The following is a 21847-nucleotide window of genomic DNA, read 5'->3' on the forward strand; positions in this document are numbered from 1 at the left end:
AACATTAAAAAAAAAATACAGGGGTCCAATATCTCTAAGTTCTAGGAAGTTATACAGCCCATCCTTGCAAATATCTTTTACGGGATTTTTAATGTCATATTCATTTCAGTATTTTCTTACTACAACTTATTGTCCTTTGAAAAAGGACTCCTAAATTGGTCTCCTAATTGAAAATTAGGAGATTGGTCTTTCCAATTGAAAAATTGGTCTCCTAAAACCTGTGTTGTGGGCAGAAAGTCAATGGCAAAACATGTTCGTCTGACATTCTTACATTCACAGGAGTCATAGCAATGAGATAATGGTTTAGCAGGCAATAAAAGTAGTTTTCATTCAGGGGAGCCTGGGTGGCTTAGTCGGTTAAGCACCCAGCTCTTGATTTCAGCTCAGGTCATAATCTCACGGTTGTGGGATCGAGCCCTGCATTGAGCTCTGCACTGAGCCTCATGCCTGCTTAGGATTTTCTCTTTCCCTCTCTGCTCCCCCTCCCCCATGTGTCTGTTCCCTCTCTCAAAAATAAATAACAGCATTTTTTATTTTTTATTTTTTAATGTTTATTTTTGAGAGAGACAAAGTGTGAGTAGGCAAGGAGCAGACAGAGAAAGGGAGATACAGAATCCAAAGCAGACTCTAGGCTCTGAACTGTCAGCACAGAGCCCAATGTGGGGCTTGAACTCACAAACTGTGAGATCATGACCTGAGCTGAAGCCAGACATTTAACCGACTGAGCCACCCAGGCACCCCAAATAAATAAATAAACATTAAAAGAAAGGTAGTCTTCATTCAGAAGAGGCCTCACAGACTGTAGGGTAATTGATAAATTTGTTTTAATTCATTTGAAGTCAAAGAAAGTACATGTGTTCAGAAAATTTCGCACCATAGAAAGTGGTCAGAGTATCAAAGCTGAGTTTTTCTTTTGTAAAAGTAAATATGATACCTATCATATACCTACTCTTTGTGCTCTGCTATCGGTGCTATATATATACTTAGCAGTTAATACCTAAGTATGTTTGTTAAATAGGTATTATTGGAAGTGGATATTATCATTGTTAGAGCTGAGAAAACCAAACTAGGGACCTAGGACTTAAGGCTAGCTCTGATTTCAAAACTTATGATCTTTATACTCTTTTTCACTTATTTTATTTACTATAAGATTTCAGTGTCTTCGAAAGGAATCCAGAGTTTCGGGGATATTCCTGAGATGCCAGTCAGTCACCAAAAGGAAGTCACAGTGGAGGACATGGACAGACCAGGGACTGTCTCATATTGGTCTCCTGCAGTCATTTCTTGGAGTAGTGGAGTATCTCAGGAGGACAGCAAGGCACCTGACATGGAGCAGAGTTTGGAGAGCTTACAACCTCTGGAAGAGGACATGGCTTTAAATGAAGTCTTACGGAAATTAAAACATACTAACAAAAGGCAGCAAACTCTGATCCAAGACCTGCAGTGTAGTAACAAGTATTTAGAGAAGAAGGTCGAAGAGCTCCAGAGGCAGACTACCAAGCAGCGGGTGTTCGTTGACATAAATAAGCTAAAGGAAAAGGTGGAAGAACTAATTGAAGACAAATACAGAGTGATGCTAGAGAAGAATGATACAGAGAAGACACTGCAGAACTTGCAGGAGGTTTTGGCTAACACCCAAAAACATCTCCAGGAATCTAGGAATGAAAAGGAAACCTTACAGCTCGAGCTTAAGAAGGTCAAGGGCAATTATGTTCACCTACAGGAAAGGTACATGACTGAAATGCAACAGAAAGATAAAACTGTAAGTCAGTGCATGGAGATGAACAGAACCTTAAGTGAGAAAGAAGAAGAGGTAGAGAGGCTGAAGCAGCTCAAGGGAGAATTGAAAAAGGCCACCACTTCTGCTTTGGACTTGTTGAAAAGGGAAAAGAAGACCCGAGAGCACGAGTTCCTGTCTTTACGGGAGGAATTTCAGAAACATGAAAAGAAGAACCTGGAAGAACGACAGAAACTGAAATCAAGACTGGAGAAACTGCTCACTCAAGTTAATAATTTACAGTTCATATCTGAGAACGAGAAGGGGAAGAATGCCAAACTGAAGCAGCAGGTCAGCTCAGTAAAACAAGAAAATGTGAGGCTACAGCAGCAGATTGCAGGGAGCAAGGAGCAAAATTATGCCCCTCGGTTTGAGACGGCTCATTTAAAGGAGGACTCTGGGGAGGCAGTGGAGGCAGATATCACAAAGGTATGGTCACAAATTCAGAATCTCTAACGCAGAATTTCAGGAGTTTCTAACAGTTTGCTCATGCATATTTAGATGCAGCACTTTGTCAGCAGAAAGAATTATTAACAACGACAAAAAAAGGGAGAGTTGGAAAAGGTACCACAGATTTGGAGAAGCTTCTCTGGTTCTTGGGTACTCACATTAAAGACAGCTACTTCTTGGATACTCACCTAAAGAGGCTATTTCTGGCCTCTTGTGACTATTTTGGTAGAGATGAAAATTAACATGGGAATTTTCTGGGTACCTATGACCAATCATCTGAAGTATCCTTTGAGAAAGGGTTTTCTACGTGGGGATCTCTATGTTTTCATGTCACTTCTGCCTATTCAATGATAAAACTAAATAACACAATTACGTATTTGGTTTACAAAGTAAAACAAAACTATATTATATCACATATTAATTTTATGAAAGTATACACTTTTTGATTGAGGTGTAATTGACCGATAACATCAGTTTCCAGTTTACAACATAATTCGTTATTTGTACGTGTTGCAAAGAGATCACCACAATAAATCTAGTTAACATCTGTTAAAAATAACATGAAAGCCTCATAACAGTACATTTCGAGAGGCTGTAATTTTGTATTCTATGCAGTTCAAATGACTTGGTAGACAAGAACCTGGAAGCATGTCCTGGAAGTGATCATTTTCATAAGCCAGAGCACATCTATTTCAGTTTTGAAGGCTTGTCTTGAGATGTTTATAGTATAGGGGCACCTGCATGGCTTAGTTGGTTAAACATCCAACTCTTGATTTTGGCTCAGGTAGGATCTCACGGTTGGCAAGATAAAGCCCCAAGTTGGGCTCTACACTGACAGCACGGAACCTGCTTGGGATTCTCTCTCTCTCTGCCCCTCCCATGTGCATTCTCTCTCTCTCAAAATTAATAAACTTAAAAATATTATTTATAGTACAGCCTTATTAATTCTGACTATTTAGAAAGAAGGCTAATCTGGGGGCACCTGGGTGGTTCAGTTGGTTAAGCGTCTGACTTCAGCTCAGGTCATGATCTCACAGTTCGTGGGTTTGAGCCCTGCATCGGGTTCTGCGCTGACTGCTTGGAGCCTGGAGCCTGCTTTGGATTCTCTGTCTCCCTCTGCCCCTCCCCTGCTTCTGTTCTCTCTCTGTCAAAAATAAACATTAAAAACTTTTTTAGAAGAAGGCTAATTTTTTTAATGATTCTTAGGAAAATATTGTCTTATACTTAAAAAATTCTCTCTGTGATCTTTTCTCCAGAAAGAAGTTAGGATTTTCTATGCCAGTGGTTCTCAAGCTTTAGCATTCATCAGCATTAGGTGTGAAAATGCAGATTGCTGGGGCCCACCTCAGCATTTCTGATTCAGTAGGTGTGCAGGGAGGAGGGTGGTGCTGAGAATGTGCATTTCTAAGAAGATCCCAAGTCTCACCCTTGCTGCTGGTCCCAGGGTCACACTTTGAAAACCACTAACCTAAGCAGAGATGACCTTAAGTTTAGCTGCTAACCAAATCATGACAAATTTTGAATTGGTAAACTCTGAATAAGTTAGTACAACTGTACAGAGGTTTATCACAGTACATATTTTTTTTCTTGAATTTTCTTTAAAAAAAAAAAAGTAGTGGTGCCTGGGTGGCTCATTCGGTTAAGGGTCTGACTTTGGCTCAGGTCATGATCTTGCAGTTTGTGAGTTCCAGCCCCACATTGAGCTCGCTGCTGTCAGCCTGTTAGCCCAGAGATCGTCTGCCCCTCCTCTGCTCATGCTCTCCCCCAAATAAATATTTTTTTTAAAAAAGGAAAGTTCTTTGTTTTATCTTGACTAATCAATTTCTTTAATATCCCTAAGTCATCCTTACTCTGCTTTTAGTTTTGCTTTTCATGAACTCTAGGTCTGTTTTCTCAAAAGTGTGGTCTGGGAATGTCCATGCGATGAAAAGTATTTTCATAGTAATAGGAAGATGTTATGCCCTTGCCAGTCTCATTTTTTTCACAAGTGCTCCCAGTGGCATTTTCTAGAAACTGTTGATCATTGCTTTTATGGCTGCTCCATGTGTGAAGCAGATGTAAGAATCATGCTGTCTTCTATGAAGTCAGCATTATAGATACTTACAAAAATGTAAAAGATGCCACTCTTTCCACTAATTTTTTCCTTTGGAAAATGTGGTAATTTCATATTAAAATTGTTATTTATGTTGACACAAAGGATTTATTGTTATTTGAATAGATTAGTAAAAATTTTTATTTTATTTTTTTAATGTTTATTTTTGAGAAGGAGAGAGAGAGAGAGAGAGAGAGAGAGAGAGAGAGAGAGAGAGAGAGAGAACATGCACACAGAGAGTGGGGAAGGGGCAGAGAGGGGAGACACAGAATCCAAAGCAGGCTCCGGGCTCTGAGCTGTCAGCCTAGAGCCTGACATGGGGCTCAAACTCATGAACTGTGAGATCATGACTTGAGCCAAAGTTGGATGCTCAACCAACTGAACCACCCAGGTGACCCAGTAAACATAATTTTTAAATGTTCTCAGTCATAATTTCTTTTTTTTTAAAGTTTATTATTTTAAGAGAAAGCATGTGCATACACACGCACCAGTGGGGGAGAGGCAGAGAGAGAAAGGAGAGGGAAAGAATCCCAAAAAGGCTCTGTACTGTCAGTGTGGAGTCCAACATGGGGCTCGATCCCACCAACCTGAGCCAAAGTCTGGAATGGGACGCTTAATCAACTGAGCCACCCAGGCACCCCCTCAGTCATAATTTCTAATACAAAAAATATTGATAGATATAACCCATATAAACAAAAAGGCTTTTGGGATTCTTATTAATTTTTGAGTCCAGAAAGGGGTCCTGAGAATCAGAAGTTTGAGAACCACAGCTCATAATTTTGTTTTTTTTAAGTATTAACATTTATCTCCAATTTCGTTTTTTTTTTTTTTTTTTAATGGTTATTTATTTTTGAGACAGAGAGAGACAGAGCATGAACGGGGAGGGGCAGAGAGAGAGGGAGACACAGAACCGGAAGCAGGCTCCAGGCTCTGAGCCATCAGCCCAGAGCCCGATGCGGGGCTCGAACTCACGGAGCATGAGATCGTGACCTGAGCCGAAGTCGGAGGCTCAACCGACTGAGCCACCCAGGCTCCCCCAATTTCGTTTGTTTTTAATTTTAGAAAGAGAGCATGAGCAAGTGGGGAAGAGGGACTGAGGGAAAGAAAGACTCTTAACCGGACACAGGGCTCGATCCCACAACCCTGGGATTATGACCTGAGCCGAAATTAAGGGTCAGACACTCAACCAGCTGAGCCACTCAGGTGTCCCACTATCTCTTCAAATTTAAATTTGAGTGCCACGTTGTTAGTGCTGCTCAAAGTTTTAAAGAGTGGTATTTAATTCAGAATTTTACTTAAAGAGCAATCCAGACTCTCTGTCTTTATTGTAACACCTCTGAATTGTGTACACATAGGATGCAAAGATGATACATTCTAATTTGTTCCTGAATTGCTCACCTTGTGAAAAAGAAAGCCTGAATCCCCCAGATGTGAAAAGAACCTCTCAGCTGGTCTCCAAACTTCACAGTCTTCTGGCTCTGGTCATAGGACTTCTCACATGTCAGGTAATTTAAAAAATTCATATTTTTTATTGGGGAAGGAAGAAATATAGAAGTTGGACTAAACCAAAGAAGCAATATAAGGCGTTGGAGTTAAGTCATGAGAGAAAAAAATGGAAAACAAAATTCATACCTCCTCCTGCTTCTTTTTATCTTTAACACCTAATTCCCACAAGTAAAATAATATAATCAGATACAAGATAAAGGCACCAGAGAAAACCTTTTATTCGGTACTTCTTACATGTCATGGAAACTCTATCAGAGTGATAGTCTTGTTCTCTGGCTCAGTTGGTTCCTAGTGATTAGTGAGTGTTCCCATCATGGAGCTGTTTGCCCAATCTAAAATTTAGCTTTTGGGCAGGGGGAGAGCAGTGGGGAGTTGTATACATTAGTGGAATGAAGAATGAAATTAGTGTAGGCGAGTTTAAATTCTGACTTCACCACTTTCTGGCTCTGTGACTTGGCCCAAGTGACTTTGCCTTTCTCAGCCTCAGTTTCTGCATTGTAAGTAGGGGAAATGATACTTGCCCCTGCCCTTGGGAGGTTACAAGCACTACATTTAATGAGAGATGACAGTACAGAGCATGACATTTGATAGCTTCTCAAATGAGCTAGCTGTCTTTCTTCCTCTTCATTATTGTCCATTTCTTTGATCTTGGGTGTAGTCATCAGAGCCCAAATTGGGGGGCATGGTCTATGATGTTCCTGATCCAACACAACCCTTATTTCTATTGTGTTTTAGCTAAAGTTTGTTGCATGCTAGCATTTATTTAATGCTAGACACTGAGCTGAGCATTTTATGCAGAGATCACAAAGTGGCAGCATGCAGACTATATCCACCTAACGTTTTGTTTTTATATATGTGACTCTGAATGTGGCACAGACTCTCCTTAGCTGCAAACTTTTCCAGCCTACTTTGTTCCTTCAAACATATGCTTACTTACTGTAAGCCTCATTGGAGGCTGCTTCTCCACCACACCTCCCCATGAGGAGTGTGTCCTCATCCCTCTTGTTGGTGGATGTCATCCCACACCAAATATTATCTGTTTGCTTATTCTGTGTCTCCCACCCCCACCAGAGTGGAAGGCTTCAACATCAGAAATGTGGTATGTTGTATGCCCCGTATCTAATTCTGATGAAGCCCTTAATCAGCACTCAACAAATATTTGTTGACTTTCCAACCTGTCCTTGGAGGCATTTAAATTTACTGTCCCTGCCTTTCATGGGTTATCTCATCCATTCCTTATGTCAGTCTTTATATTCTCAGGCTTAAAAAAAAAATGGAAACAAAACATGGAAAAACAAACTGGGACTTAGAACTGTAAGGTGTCTTGTCCAAAGTCTCACATAGGGTTAAGCGACAGAACTCAGATACAAACTCAGGCAGTCTGACTCATGCACACAGTTTTGGCCCTGAGGTTATACATACAAATACCTTCATTCTAGGCACCTAGAGCTTCAGTATTGTTGGGGATGTCTGATTACTCTGCTGTTAGATATAGCAATTTGGCTGAAATTTGGATTTGTAAACTGACCGGGCTAGGCTAACAGGAGATGTTCACCTTATTATAGGTGAGTATTAACTTCCCAGAGATTATACCAATCTGTCCCAATAACCACTTACATACAAGTGTGAATCTATAAGAATTCTTTCTTATAACCCTTTATTAGGTGTCTTATGGATGAGTAATTGAGTTCAATATTATTTTATCTCTTTTGGTTTGGTCAGGTATTATGGAATTGTGTGTGTGTGTGTGTGTGTGTGTGTGTTTTCTGTCCTTCTTTTAGCTTTAATGAAAACTTTTTAATATAGCTTCTCAAACTATTACCCTTTAGGACATTACTACTACTGATGCTGAATATTTCAAAGATTGTGAGAAAATCAGTGATATAATGCTACAAAAACTGAAGCACTTCCATCTTAAAAAGAAAAATTTAGATAAAGAGGTACTGCATTCTTTATTCTAAAACCTGTATCATTTTTGGTGAAAATAATAGTCAAAGAGAAAGGTAACATAAAACTCTCCAAATTTTGATTTTTTTAAAAGAATCATTTTGGAGGACCAGATTAGTTTTACTATGGCCCTAACTAAGGAGATACATTGTTCAACATTTGGCTTGTTTTATAACTTAAGTTTGTATTACAAAATATTATTCATCTACCAAAAAAAGGTATGATTATTTTTTCCACTTTTGCATGGCACTACTGATTCTTTTTTTTTTTTTTTTAATGTTTATTTTGAGACAGAGAGAGAATGAGCACAAGCCAGGGAGGGGCAGAGAGAGGGAGAGAGACACAGAATCCGAAGCAGGTTCCAGGCTCAGAGCTGTCAGCAGAGAGCCCTATGTGAGGCTCAGACTCACAAACCACGCGATTGTGACCTGAGCCGAAGTCAGATACTTAACCGACTGGGCCACTCAGGCATCCCAGCACTACAGATTCCTGAAGAACAGTGTATTTTGATATCCCGATAGTGGTTTCAAACTTTATCACTTGGAATAGTGGATACATTGAAAACCAGTCATTTTATTTTTCAAGTGGCACAAGCATAAGGGAAGAGATTCCTAGAATTTCTTCAATTATTCTTTTCTTGGTATAGTGGTACAGAGATGGAGGGACAGATTAAGAGAGTAAGTGAAATGGGGAAGGTAATACCAGGATGTTAACTTCTGCCAGTTTTCATATGAGAAGAAAACAGAAGTGACAAGTTTATCAGCTAACGGAATAAAAATATACTCAAGTATGGGATCTTGGATTGTAGTAACAAACTCAGTCCTATATTATCAGGAAATTACTTCTCTGAACTGGTGTGGGTAGAAATTTATGCAGGTATTCTGGGGAGTCTCTTTGTCTTCTAGTTAACCTGTAGAGAAAAGGATCAAGGAATAACAGATATGCAGAGAAACAGATACATCCTCCATTTTTTAAGCTACCCTTCAAAAATAGGCCCCATTGATGGGGCACCGGGGCGGCTCCATTGGGTAAGTGTCTGACTTCAGCTCAGGTCATGATCTCACGGTTTGTGAGCTCAAACCCCGTGTCGGGCTCTGTGCTGACAGCTCAGAGCCTACAGCCTGCTTCGGATTCTGTGTCTCCCTCTCTCTCTGCCCCTTCCCCACTTGTGCTCTGTCTCTCTCCGTCTCTCAAAAATAAATAAATAAATAAATGTAAAAAAAAAAATTAAAAAAAAAATAGGCCCCATTGAGGGTTGGAGCAGGATGTTATAAAAATACAATATCAGATGTTTGTGTTCTTTTGGTAAATTTACCGAAATATTGGCAGATGAAATGATGTGGGGTCTGTGATTTGACTTAGTGAAGGGGAGGATTGGAGTGGGGAAGACATGGTTGGGGATATAAATGATACAAGATTGGCTGCTAACCGTCAATGGTCGAAGTTGGGTGATAATTAAATGAAGGTTCGTTCAAGTTTTTTCTCTATCTATATTGGAAATTGCTCATAATAATAATTCTGTGCTTCATAGTTTACCTCACTGATTTTTAAAGAAGTTTGAATTTTGAAGATTAAGATTTATTGTTATTATACTGAAGGAACAAATTAACAAATAAGAAATGATTATAAATTACACCTAGGAAAAATTGGTAGTTTCTTTTTTTCCTCTAAAGAATTCTGATAGCCTGGTTGTAAAAACAACTGAATATTGGCATAAGCTCCCAGAGATTCCCAAGCCCACCCTCAGGTTCATTGATTGGTAGGACCCGTGGGACTCTGCACAGAGTCATACTCGAGGCTCTGTTTCACAGTGAGGGGATACAGAGCAAAGTCAGCGCCTGGAAAAGGTGCTCGGGGCAAAGTCTAGAGGAAAACAGATTCAAGCTGCCAAGAGTTCCTTCTCAGTGGAGTCACACAAAATGCACTTCATTTTCCCAGCAATGAGCTGTGACAATATATGTGAAGTTTTTACCAGGGAAGCTCATTAGAGACCCAGCACGCAGGATTTTTATTGGGGGCTGCTCACATAAGCACCTCTGACTAGCACATACTAAAATTCCAGACCGTCCAGAAGGAAAGAGGTGTTCAGTAAACACTATATCTTTGTACAGATAGATGAGGCACAATGAGCTGTTCATATTACGGAACGATGGAAATCCTCCTGCAATCCAAGTTTCCAGTCCCCAAGGGAGCAATCTGACTAGCAGGCCTTTCTAAGGAGAGCAGTCTCAGATCTGCTGTGTGATCGCTTTTCTGTACATGAGCTGTGAAAACAGTAGATCTTTGGAGACCAGGGATTAGATGGTGCATGATTTGATGATTTTATTATAAATGTTATAGAATGTAGTCTTATTTTGTCTTCTTTTCTGAAAGGTAAAATGCTTTTCTTCTTAGCTACTGAAACATAAAGACAGAATCACAGCTTTTAGAGAGTTGATTACTAATGAAAAAGCATTTCAAGATCGAGTTACTGAGGTGAGTGTAATATTTACTGTGCACTGTCCTTAACATACAAAAATACAATTTCAGATATTTATGTTCTTCTGGGAAATGTGTTGAAATCCTCCCAGCTGTATGTTCTATACGTCTATGATTCTAGCCATTGAAGATCTCTTTGATTGTTAAACTTATAAAGTATTTATTGTCAAATTTTCCAAGGAATGTGGAAGTGTTGGAAGTGAGCACAAATGTATGTAATCTCAGGTTACAGGCTTTGATTCAGATGAAACCAAGAATGTTGGAGATGTACCTATCTTACTGGGAGCCAAACGGAATAAGTACCACAGTTTGAATGAAGAGCTTGATTGCTTGGTAAGAAAGATCTTTTGTTGGTTTGCTATCCTTTTTATCCATAGCACCATTTTATGGACAAGTTTAAGAAACTATCAACCTTCGGGGCGCCTGAGTGTCTTTGTTGGTTAAGTGTCCAACATCAGCTCAGGTCATGATCTCACCGTTCATGAGTTCAAGCTCTGCATAGGGCTCTGTGCTAACAGCTCCAAGCCTGGAGCCTGCTTCGGATTCTGTGTCTCCCTCTCTCTCTGCCCCTCCCCCACTCATGCTCTGTCTGTCTCTCTCAAAAATAAATAAACATTAAAAAAAATTTTTTAATTAAATAAATAAAGGATTCTTTGAATCAAACTTAAAAAAAAACTATCAACCTTCAAAAACTTTGTTCATTAAAATGGTCTTACACCGGCACTGTGGCAGTATTATTTGACCACAAGAGTATAGAATTGAAGTTTGTACTTTCAGGTTTTGAAATTTTACATATTGTTCTACCTGATATTGTTTAAAGTAATCAGATTTATTTTTTCAAAATGCAGAAATAAAAAAACATGTGCTATTTTTCACAGCGATTGAAGCACATTTATATTTTTGCACATTATTTATTTTAGTAATCTCTACACCCAACATGGGGCTTGAACTCACAGTCCTGAGATCAAGGGCTACATGCTTTTCTGACTGAGTCAGCCAGACACCCCACTACCATCATTTTTATATCAGTATATCAATAGCTGTTTATAACAACTATGATTTAGGAGTACTTTGGGAAATAGTTCTTATAGTTTACTTTAGATGCCATCTAAAGATGAAGGCATTACCACAGAAAAGAAATAGTAATTATGTGACTTAAGGGAGGTGTTAGCTAATGTGGTGGCAATAATCATTTTGCAATATAGAAGTGTATCAAACCAACATGTTGTATACCTTAAACTTACACAATATTATATGTCAGTTATATCTCAATAAAGCTAGAAAAAAATAAAGATAAAACATGAAAAATATGTTATAAGAAAGTGAAAATGTGAGGTGCCTGGGTGGCTCAGTCAGTTAAGTGTCCAACTCTTGATTTCCGCTCAGGTCATGATCTCACAATTTGTGAGCTCAAGGCCCGAGTCAGGCTTTGCACTGACAGCATGGAGCCTGCTTGGGACTCTCTCTCTCCCTCTTTCTCTCTGCCTCTCCCCTGGTCACACTCACTCTCTCTCTCAAAAATAAATACATAAACTTAAAAAAAAAAAAAAGTGAAAATGTGATCTTGGTATCTAGATAGTTACAGAATTTCAATCAATTGGATTTTACTATAATGAAAAGGTGATTAATTAATGTAATTTGTTTTTTAATAGTGATTAATTAGAGAAGTCTATAATATTTCTAAATTATTAAAAATTGGCATTCTGCACTAAATTCATAGCATAACCATTCATCTTTAAGAGAGAAGAAAAAGTCCAATGGGCTCAAAAGTTTCTTGTAATTCATTAACTTTTTAATTTAATAAGTAATTATTGACTTCCCAGAAAAGGCTAAAAGTTGTAGTCACTCTGGAGACAGAGAGCTAAATCAAACATGGTGTCCACTTCTTTTTGTTTTAATTTAGTGTTTATTTTTGAGAGAGAGAGAGCATAAGCAAAGGAGGGAGGGCAGAGAGAGGAAGACACAGAATCTGAAGCAGGTTCTAGACCCTGAGCTGTCAGCACAAAGCCCAATGCAGGGCTCGAACTTACAAACCGTGAGATTGTGACCTGAGCCGAAGTTGGACACTTAACTGACTGAGCCACCCAGGCAACCCCCTGATGTCCACTTCTAACATAAATAACTATTCATAAGGGGTAATGGAGAATTTTTTTAAGTTTATTTATTTTGAGAGAGAGCACAGAGAGGCAGAGAGAGAGGGGGAGAGAAAGAATCCCAAGCAGGCTCCACACTGACAGGGCAGAGCCCAACATGGGGCTCAAACTCACGAACCATGAGATCATGACCTGAGCTGAAATCAAGAGTTGGGCGCTTCACCGACTGAGCCACCAAGGCGCCCCAAAGGAGAAATTTCTTAAAAAGTGATACAGTGACTAGCATCTGTCAGAGGCCATGTTTGTTGAATGAGGAGTTCAGAGGAGGACCAGATGCTGTCCAGGTGGGGGAGTCATGGAACACCTTGTGAAGGAGAATGGCTGGTTATGTCCGACCATAGAGGGATGAGAGCAGACCCTCAGTAAGTTCATTAGTAGTTTCTCTGCTTCAGCATAGAAGATACTGCGAGCGAACTTCATGTCCCCAGCAGTGGGAAGCTGGGAAGGACAAAGCGCACACAACTGGAAGCATGTCAGATACACGATGTCATTTTTTTTTTTAACGTTTATTTATTTTTGAGACAGAGAGAGACAGAGCATGAATGGGGGAGGGTCAGAGAGAGAGGGAGACACAGAATCTGAAACAGGCTCCAGGTTCTGAGTTATCAGCACAGAGCCCGACACGGGGCTCGAACTCACGGACTGCGAGATCATGACCTGAGCCAAAGTTGGACGCTTAACCGACTGAGCCACCCAGGCGCCCCACGATGTCATTTTTAAAGTGTGCTGTGGCCTACTTGTGCAAACCATGTCTCAGACCAAATAATTGATGAGGAAGGGACAACTCTTCACTGGAAAAGTAAGCTATTAAAAGCGGAAGAGAAGAGGCATCTTTTCCTAGCAATTCTAATGGCTGCTAAAACCCTACATTCAAGACTGAGGTGGGGTGCCTGGGTGGCTCAGTTGGTTGAGCTTCCAACTTCAGCTCAGGTCATGATCTTGCAGTTCATGGGTTCAAGCCCCGCATCGGGCTCTGTGGTGACAGCTCAGAGCCTGGAGTCTGCTTCCAATTCTGTGTCTCCCTCTCTTTCTGCCTCTCCCCTGCTTATGCTGTCTCTCTTTCTCCCTCAAAAATAAATAAACATGAAAAAAATTTTTTAAAAGACTGAGGGGGAACTTTCAGTGAATGGGTCAGACTGACAACCACCTGAGCCTGCTGATTAATGTCAACCTCACTAAAGGGGAGACACACATGCCTGTGCCCCCTGACGTGCCACAGGAAGGACACACACACAGCAGCATCTATGAAGCCTTTTCAGCAAAACAGCTGGGTCCGAAGGCAGCTTTCTAGACCTAACTACCTTGACAGTAGATAAAGAGATGAATTAAATGACACCATGGTAATAAATGCAGAATGTGAAAAACTCTCATCAGTCAACAATGGACACAAGGAAAGGAAGGAAGCGAAGGAATAACGATTATAGACTAAAGGAGTTTGGAGACAAGAAACTAATCAACCAAATGCAGTGAGTGTGTGACACCCATGTATACAGGTCCTGATTTGAACAAACCCACTATAAAAAGGTATTTGTGAGGGGCTCCCGGTGACAGCTCAGAGCCTGGAGCCTACTTCAGATTCTATGCCTCCCCCTGTCTCTACCCCTCCCCTGCTCACACTCTGTCTCTCTCTGTCTCTCAATAATAAATAAATGTTAAAATTTTTTTTTTAAATAAAAAAAAGGTATTTGTGAGATAGTAGCAGAAAAATCAACACAGTCTAGGTATAATATTAGAAGTTATTGTTAATTTTACTAAATGAAATAGTGATATCACTGTGTTTTTAAAGCCCTGATCTGTTAGTGATACATATTGACAAGTATGTGTGAATGAATTAATAGGATGTCTAGGTTTGCTTTAAAATACCCTAGGAATAGACACTTGGGTAGCTCAGTTGTTTAAGAGTCTGATTTTGGCTCAGGTCATGATCTCACGGTTTGTGAGTTTGAGCCCCACGTCAGGGTCTGCACTGGTGGTGCACAGCCTGCTTGGGATTCTCTTTCTCCCCCTCTCTCTCCACCCCTCCCCAACTTGTGTGCACATGTTATCTCTTTCTCAAAAATAAATAATAAACTTTAAAAATAAACTAGGGGGGCCTGGGTGGCTCAGTTGGTTGGGAGTCCAACTTCGGCTCAGGTCATGATCTTGCCCGTAAGTTCTAGTCCCAGGTCTGGTTCTGTGCTGAGAGCTCAGAACCTGGGGCCTGTTTCAGATTCTGTGTCTCCCTCCCTCTCTTTGCACCTGCCCCACTGGCGCTCTCAAAAATAAATAAACATTAAAAAAATTTTTTTAAATATTCCAGGGAAATGAAAAGGCGGCCAAGTTGGGGTGGTGGGAGGTTGAAAACGGATGAAAAAACAATGGAAAATGTTGATAAGTTGTTGAAGTTAAGTGCTGGGAACATGGAGGTTCATTTATACTAGTCTCTCTACTTTTGTATGTGTTTGGAAATTTCCCAAATAAAGAGTTTTAGTTGTGTTCTTTGTTTTTGAAGTGCAGAAGTATGCTCCAAAAGGCTCATTTCTCATTCTCTAAGGAACTCTAGGCCAGCAAGACTTGGTCTGCTGGAGCTAAATTTGAGGCTCATACCTCCTCTCCTTTGCCTTGTGCTTCTCTTGTGGCCCTTCTGACCCCTTGCTTTTGGTTCTTCTTCACAATTCTGATCCTCTTGTTGCTCGTTTCACCTCCTGACCTCTTCCATCTTGAGACAGCATCCTTGACCGCAGCTTTGCCTACTGACTGGCTCTAGCACTGTGGTTGTTTAACTGTCAAGTGCAAAATGTATCCTGATCCTAGAAGCCCTTGATAAGGTACACCAAAGGTGGGGATTTAGTCAGAGGGAACAGACAGGCGTCTAGTTAACAGTGCTGAAGTTCAGGGGTGCCTGGGTGGTCCCAGTTGGTGAAGTTTCCTATCTGACTCTTGATTTTGGCTCAGGTCATGAGTTCAAGTTCATGAGATCAAACCCTGAATCAGGCTCTGTGCTGACTGTGCAGAGCCTGCTTGGGATTCTCTGTCTTCCTCTCTCTCTCTGTCCCTCCCTCCCTCAAAATAAATAAATAAACATTTTAAAAAAACAGTGATGGGGCACCTGAGTGGCTCAGTCGGTTGAGAGCCCGACTTCAGGTCAGGTCATGATCTCATGGTTCGTGGGTTCGAGCCCCGCATGGGGCTCTGTGCTGACAGCTCAGAGCCTGGAGCCTGCTTCTGATTCTGTATGTCTCTCTCTCTCTCTGCCCCTCCCCTACTCGTGCTCTGTCTCTCTCTCTCTCAAAAATAAATAAATATTAAAAAAACAGTGATGAATTTTAGGGTTCAAGTTAGGCTAGTTGTAATGATTCTTCAGGGTCCTCCTAGATCCCATCTTCAGTAAAATAGGAATTTTTTTTTTAAGTTTATTTATTTTTAAGGAGGGGGAGGGGCAGAGGGCAAGGGAGAGAGAATCCCGAGCCTACTCCATGCTGTCAGCACAGAGCCGAAGGCAGGGCTTGATCTCACAAACCATGAAATCACGACCTGAGCCAAAATCAAGAGTCAGACACTTAACTGACTGAGCCATTTTAGTGCCCCCAAAATCTTTTTATAAAAATAAAATACTTTTACACCAGTATTATAGAAGATATCCTTTTTTTTTAAGTTTACTTATTTATTTTGAGAGAAAGTGTGAGCAGAGAGAGAGAATCCCAAGCAGGCTCTGTGCTCTCAGCACAACAGAGGGCTTAATCCCATCAACTGTGAGATTATGACTTGAGCCGAAATCAAGAGTTGAATGCTTAACTGAGCCACCCAGGAGCCCCTAGAAGATATCCTGTAACCATAATTATATAATAGTTGAAGACTAAAAACTGAAATACTATTCTAAAACATCCCACTTTACTGTAACACTCACTGTATTAGATGAAACGTTAATTTATTCTTTTGGTAGTCTTAAAAGTTAGAAGTTTATTTCTTCTCAAGGAAATGCTCAGAAAGTAGCAAATTCGCTTCATTTTCATATTCATCTCCTATAGTCCTAAAAATAAGGAAACAAATATTATATAAGGCATAAAACTACTACTCTAGGAAAACTTTTCTAAGTAAGCCAAAAGAAAACCATCACAACCCAATGTCGTATGGTTCCTCTGAACTATTAAATATACCCACCAGTTCCTGGATTTGGATACAGTATTTCCTTGAGTAAACCTTACAGTTTGTGGGCCTCTCTGCCACTGAACCACCAACCTCCTGAGGAAGATTCTGGGCTCACTGGAACTCAGGTCACACAGATGGGAGGGCTATCCAGTTGGGCGGAACACTTGCTCCTCAGTTTCCACAGGAAGATATCGACCTTACCATCTGTTTCTTTGCCCTCTCCAGCACCCAGGGCATTCATGGGATACTCTGCTCCCTTTCCTCATCTTTCTGGTTTTGATTTTCCTAAATCCTATTGTGAAGCCAGTGCAAGAAGCAATACTTGCACGACAGATCCTGGTTGCAGGATATAACATCAGTCTATTTGTTGACCAACCTAGAACTTAACTCTTCCATCTCTGAAAAATTATCTGTGCAGCCCTGTCATTCCTCCCAGAGCAATCCACGGTAGAAAATGCATTTCACTTCTTGGTCAAATACACATATACCCCACGCACAGAAGAAACACTGGGTTTTTATTGTTCTGTTCTATTCCATTTTTGTGCATGTTGGTCATAAATTCATTTCACTGCTTAATGAGTCACAACCTGGATCATGATTATTAGCAGAAAGCTGCTGCTTGAAACATGTTGTCTTGGCCCTCCAAAAGGATTGCTTTTACCAGGTTGTGTTTCGTGTTATGCCCTTAGCAATCCTAGGAAACCTCTTTCTCTATTTGTTACAGAGAGATTATTGTTTCACTTAGTGCCATGTGGATGAGAACTTCCTTTGAGGCCTCAGGCCTACTAGGAAAAACTCTTTAGAAACAGGTGTGTTTTCATCACACGAATAATGCAAATCATGTAACTGGCCAGATGTCAGTTTTGCTTTAGCTGCCAGGAAGTTCAGTATCAAATGCATGGCTCTGTAGTGCAGGTTTTAACTGTCTTCATGTATGCATCTTGTTCTTCACTTGTTCTGTACGTTCTGGTTTAATTGCATTTAACTTATATTTTACTATATGTATTCAATCTCAAAACCATGTAAAGAATTGGGAAATCAATCAATCAGCCAGCCTTCAGATGTCCCAGTCTCCTAGGCCATTCATAATAATGACAGATATATTTACGATCATGGTTAAACGTTATTTCTACCTTGACACACTTTCTCTGTAAGTTGACAGCAGCAGAGCATAAGACAATCCCATTTGAGGAAAAAGTGTTAGTGTAAGCAAAAAAAAAAAAAATTTTTTTTTCTTAGGAAACCTGGAATTATGAACTATGTAGAACCAAATAGCTTGACTGTATTACCAGGCCACTTGTACCTCTCATCATAGAAGGCCTCAGTGATCCTCGCAGAGGTGTGTGGGAGGCACAGCAATGGCCACCCAACACGGCAACAGAGATTTTGTGTCGCTTAATGAAATAAAAAATCTAGGCACTTACAGCAAAAGGGACTTGGTAGCTATGATTAAATCAAGGAAACTTCTGTGGAGATAGATGATTAAATCAAGGTCCTTGGGATGTGGAGGTGGATTATCCTGGATTATCAGGATGGGCCCAATCTAATCTCATGCATCTAGCCATGTCTGAGAGAGCTACAGCCTTGAAGAATGTTAGAGATGCAACGTGCTGGCTTTGAGGATGAGGGAAGGAGACCACAAGCCAAGTGACGTGGGCAGCATTTAGAAGCTGGAAAATCTCCCCTAAAGCCTTCAGAAAGGAACACAGCCCTGCTGACACTTTGACCTTAGCCAAATGAGATCCCTGCCAGACTTCTAACCTACAGAAATGAAAGATAATAAATTTCTGTTGTTTTAAGCCACTTAGGTTTGTGGCTATTTGTTACAGCAGTAATAAAAAGCTAATACAAGAGGTATTGGCCTTATTTTTTTGGGGGGGTGGATTTCAGTGCCTCATAATATATTAGGGCAAGTTAATATATTATTAACTTGGAACTATGTCCATAAATCTAGAACACAGGGGGACTGTAAAGGGGACCCAACCCAGGAAATCTTCCTCCGGAGGACTTTATAACTGAGCAGTAACACCTGGTCCGAGGGAACCTCATCCAGCACCACCAGCCAGCTGGCTTCTTCACCTCTCAGTACCTGTATCCACACAGCATGGAAAGCAGCTTTCCGGGAGAACTTCGTCCTCTACTCTGGCCAAGTGTATAGGGCCTGTGAATAGGGCCAGACACAGGTACTCTTCCTCTGCCTAGCTCAGCCCTACCCTGGGAGCCTGCCTCTTTGAGATCATTGGCAAGGCCCCTCGCCACTGCTGTAGGTCTGCATTTGCACCACGTGCTCCAGCACACGTGGGCAGACCCCACAGGAAGGGAGGTGCTGGGGAGATGAGAGAGCATGCCCCTGCACTTGCTGTCAGCCCTCGAGCACCCTCCAGATACTTCTTATCTCCACTTATGCAAGGGCTCTGATGCGATCTTAAAAAGTATTTATTTTAAATATTTCACACCAATATAATATAATAAATAAATATAATATATAAATAAATAGCCCTGTATGTACCACCCAGGTAAAGAAATGAAACGTGAATATAGTTGAAGCCCCCTGTGGCTGTCTCCAGTTGCATTTTCATCCCCTCCACCCAGTGGTAACCATTATCCTGAATTTAATGTTTACCTTGACCATGCAGGTCTGTATTTCCTGCATATATATGTATCTTTAAACAATGTGCAGTATTGTTTTGCATATCTTTTATTATTTTACAGATCTTTTTTATTGTACATCCTTTTCTAAGTTTTTTGGCCTCAATCCTGTAACTGTAAGGTTCTTTTTTTTGTGTGATAGATGTAGCTGCATTTACCCATTTTCACTCCTATGTAGTATTTTAACATATGAATAAATCATAGCTCACACTAGAACGTTTCAGATATACCGAGTCTTTGTCCACAAACCTTTGCAGAGTTGAAATCACAATGTCTATATACTGTTGAATTTTAATTGATATATCACACATTTTTATGTGCTACTATACTATCCTTATAGATTGTATATAGATTATATATAATTCTCAATGGCTGCATAATATTCCGTAGAGTGAAAATACAATAATCTTTTAGCGATTCCCCTTATTGGATGATTGAGTTCTTTCTGGTTTTATGGAGAGGCTTTTCATTTGTGATTATTTCCTTAGAATAAATTATTGAAGTGGCATTACTGCTTTTAAAGCTATAAATATGCATGTGAATCTTTATGTACATAATCAAATGAATTTCAAAAGACTAACTTTACCTTACAGATATCAGTGTGTTAATGGTGCTATTTCATCAAATATTACCACTTGAAATGTTTCTAACAATTGACCTTTTAGTTTATACTTGTAGTAAGATGAAACATTTTTTAACATACTGTTTTTACAATTGTGTGTGGGGGACAGTCTCACCTGCAGATTTTTTTTTTTTTTTAATTTTTTTTATTTTTGGGACAGAGAGAGACAGAGCATGAACGGGGGAGGGGCAGAGAGAGAGGGAGACACAGAATCGGAAAGAGGCTCCAGGCTCCGAGCCGTCAGCCCAGAGCCTGACGCGGGGCTCGAACTCACGGACCGTGAGATCGTGACCTGGCTGAAGTCGGACGCTTAACCGACTGCGCCACCCAGGTGCCCCTGCAGATTTTAATATATACAGAGTTTAACAACTCTCTTTTAACAGAGATTTTAACATATGCATTATATTTTAAAGAATAATAATTGTGATAGAATAAATAACATCCTGTTATATGCAGATTCCAAACTGCTTTCCAAGACAAAGTTTTAAATGTTATTGTATATATTCCTAGGCCTGATAACCATCTAAAGATTTTTTGCTTTTTCTTCAATTTCACGTGTCCCCAAATCTGATTTCTCTTCTACCTTCACCTAGTTATGGAGACTGACCAAGGAGGGTGGGAGGCATGGGGAGCAGGGGGAGGAGTTTCCCCGTGAGGGCTGAGATCCTCACTGGGCGCAACAAAGGATGCCAAAATCAAAGGACTAAACAAGGCCAAAAACCATGCAGGAATGTCATGGGAAAGACCCAGAAGGGAAGCCACAAGAATCATCGACCAGATAGGAGGATGGGGTGGAGGTGTGGTGGCACCAGGTACAGTACCTATGGATCCAGAAATCTAGGGCCAGATAGAATAGAGCCAAGTTAAGCCTCTTCTCTGTGAACCATGTGGTGAATGGGAGCTCTATCATCGGTTTGACAGTGGTCTAGATCTCCTGCTATTTTAAGCCAAGTGCATAGATAGTCACTTTACTACTCTTCAGTTTCTCATACTTCATCCAAATCTACTTTCTTTTAGTGGAGACTTCAAGTGGGTTCAGGTTAGCATTCAGCTCAGAAGTGCTACAGTGTCTCTGAGACATCAAGGAAAAGACACATTAAAGGACACCTTTCATTAATATTATTCAAATATCACATTCAAGGTTATCTCATGGTATCTTCCTTTACAAAAGAAAAATGTTACCACCACTCCATCCTTTATTATTTAAATATTACTTTACATATACTTTTTGGTATGCTTTCATGAAAATGTTTTAGACTTTTTCAATGATTCAATTCTGTCTTCTAAAATTTTTCTTTTTCTTTTTTTTTTTTTTTTTAGCTTATTAGAGAGAGAGAGAGAGAGAGAGAGAATGTGCATTCAGGGGAGGGGCAGAGAGAGAGAGAGAGGGAGAGAGAGAATCTTGAGCAGGCTCCGCACTCTTAGCACAGAGCCCAGTGTAGGACTCCATCTCATGAATTGTGAGATCATGACCTGAGCTGAAATCAAGAGTTGGATGCTTAACCAACTGAGCCATTCAGGTGCCCCTAAAATATTTCTATTTTGAAATTTCTTTTAAACTCTAAAATTTGAGCTTTTAATGAAAAGACAAGCAATGGACTGGGAGAAATTTACAAATCACAGGGATATTTTTAATGTTTATTTTTGAGTGAGAGAGAGAGTGTGGGGGAGGAGCAGAGAAAGAGGGAGACAGGGGATCCAAAGCAGGCTCCATGTAAAGCCTGTTGTAGGCCTTGAACTCATGAACCATGAGATTATGGCCTGAACTTAAGTCAGATGCATAACCAACTGAGCTACCCAGGTGCCCAACAAATCAAAGATTTGATAGAGGACTTGTATCTAGAATATGTAAAGCACCAGGGTGCCCAAGTGGCTCAGTTGGTTAAGCGTCCAACTTGGGCTCGGGTCATGATCTAATGTTGGTGGGTTCGAGCCCCGCATCAGGCTCCATGCTGACAGTGTGGAACCTGCTTGGGATTCTCTTTCTTGCCTTCTCTCTCTGCGCCTCCCCCACTCATGCTTTCTCTCTCTCAAATAAATGAACT

At 40.4% G+C, this 21847-nt stretch overlaps 1 protein-coding gene across 10 annotated transcripts in view; it reads left to right on the forward strand.

Moving 5' to 3' along the window:
* The window catches only part of CAGE1 (cancer antigen 1), a 55774-nt gene that overhangs the window by 10531 nt on the left and 23396 nt on the right, over nt 1–21847 (forward strand). For 8 of the 10 annotated variants that reach the window (XM_042985770.1, XM_042985771.1, XM_042985772.1 and 5 more), the window contains exons 5-9: nt 1151–2206; nt 5675–5824; nt 7655–7765; nt 10167–10247; nt 10476–10583. In XM_042985770.1, the coding sequence (XP_042841704.1) occupies nt 1151–2206; nt 5675–5824; nt 7655–7765; nt 10167–10247; nt 10476–10583 (1506 nt within the window). Of the gene's footprint in view, nt 1–1150; nt 2207–5674; nt 5825–7654; nt 7766–10166; nt 10248–10430; nt 10584–18485; nt 18715–21847 lie in introns of those variants that run through there. The other 2 variants (XR_006217499.1, XM_042985775.1) reach the window with 2 other exon arrangements.

The sequence above is a fragment of the Panthera tigris genome, chromosome B2 (genome assembly GCF_018350195.1).
Source record: "Panthera tigris isolate Pti1 chromosome B2, P.tigris_Pti1_mat1.1, whole genome shotgun sequence".
Classification (NCBI taxonomy): Eukaryota; Metazoa; Chordata; class Mammalia; order Carnivora; family Felidae; genus Panthera; species Panthera tigris.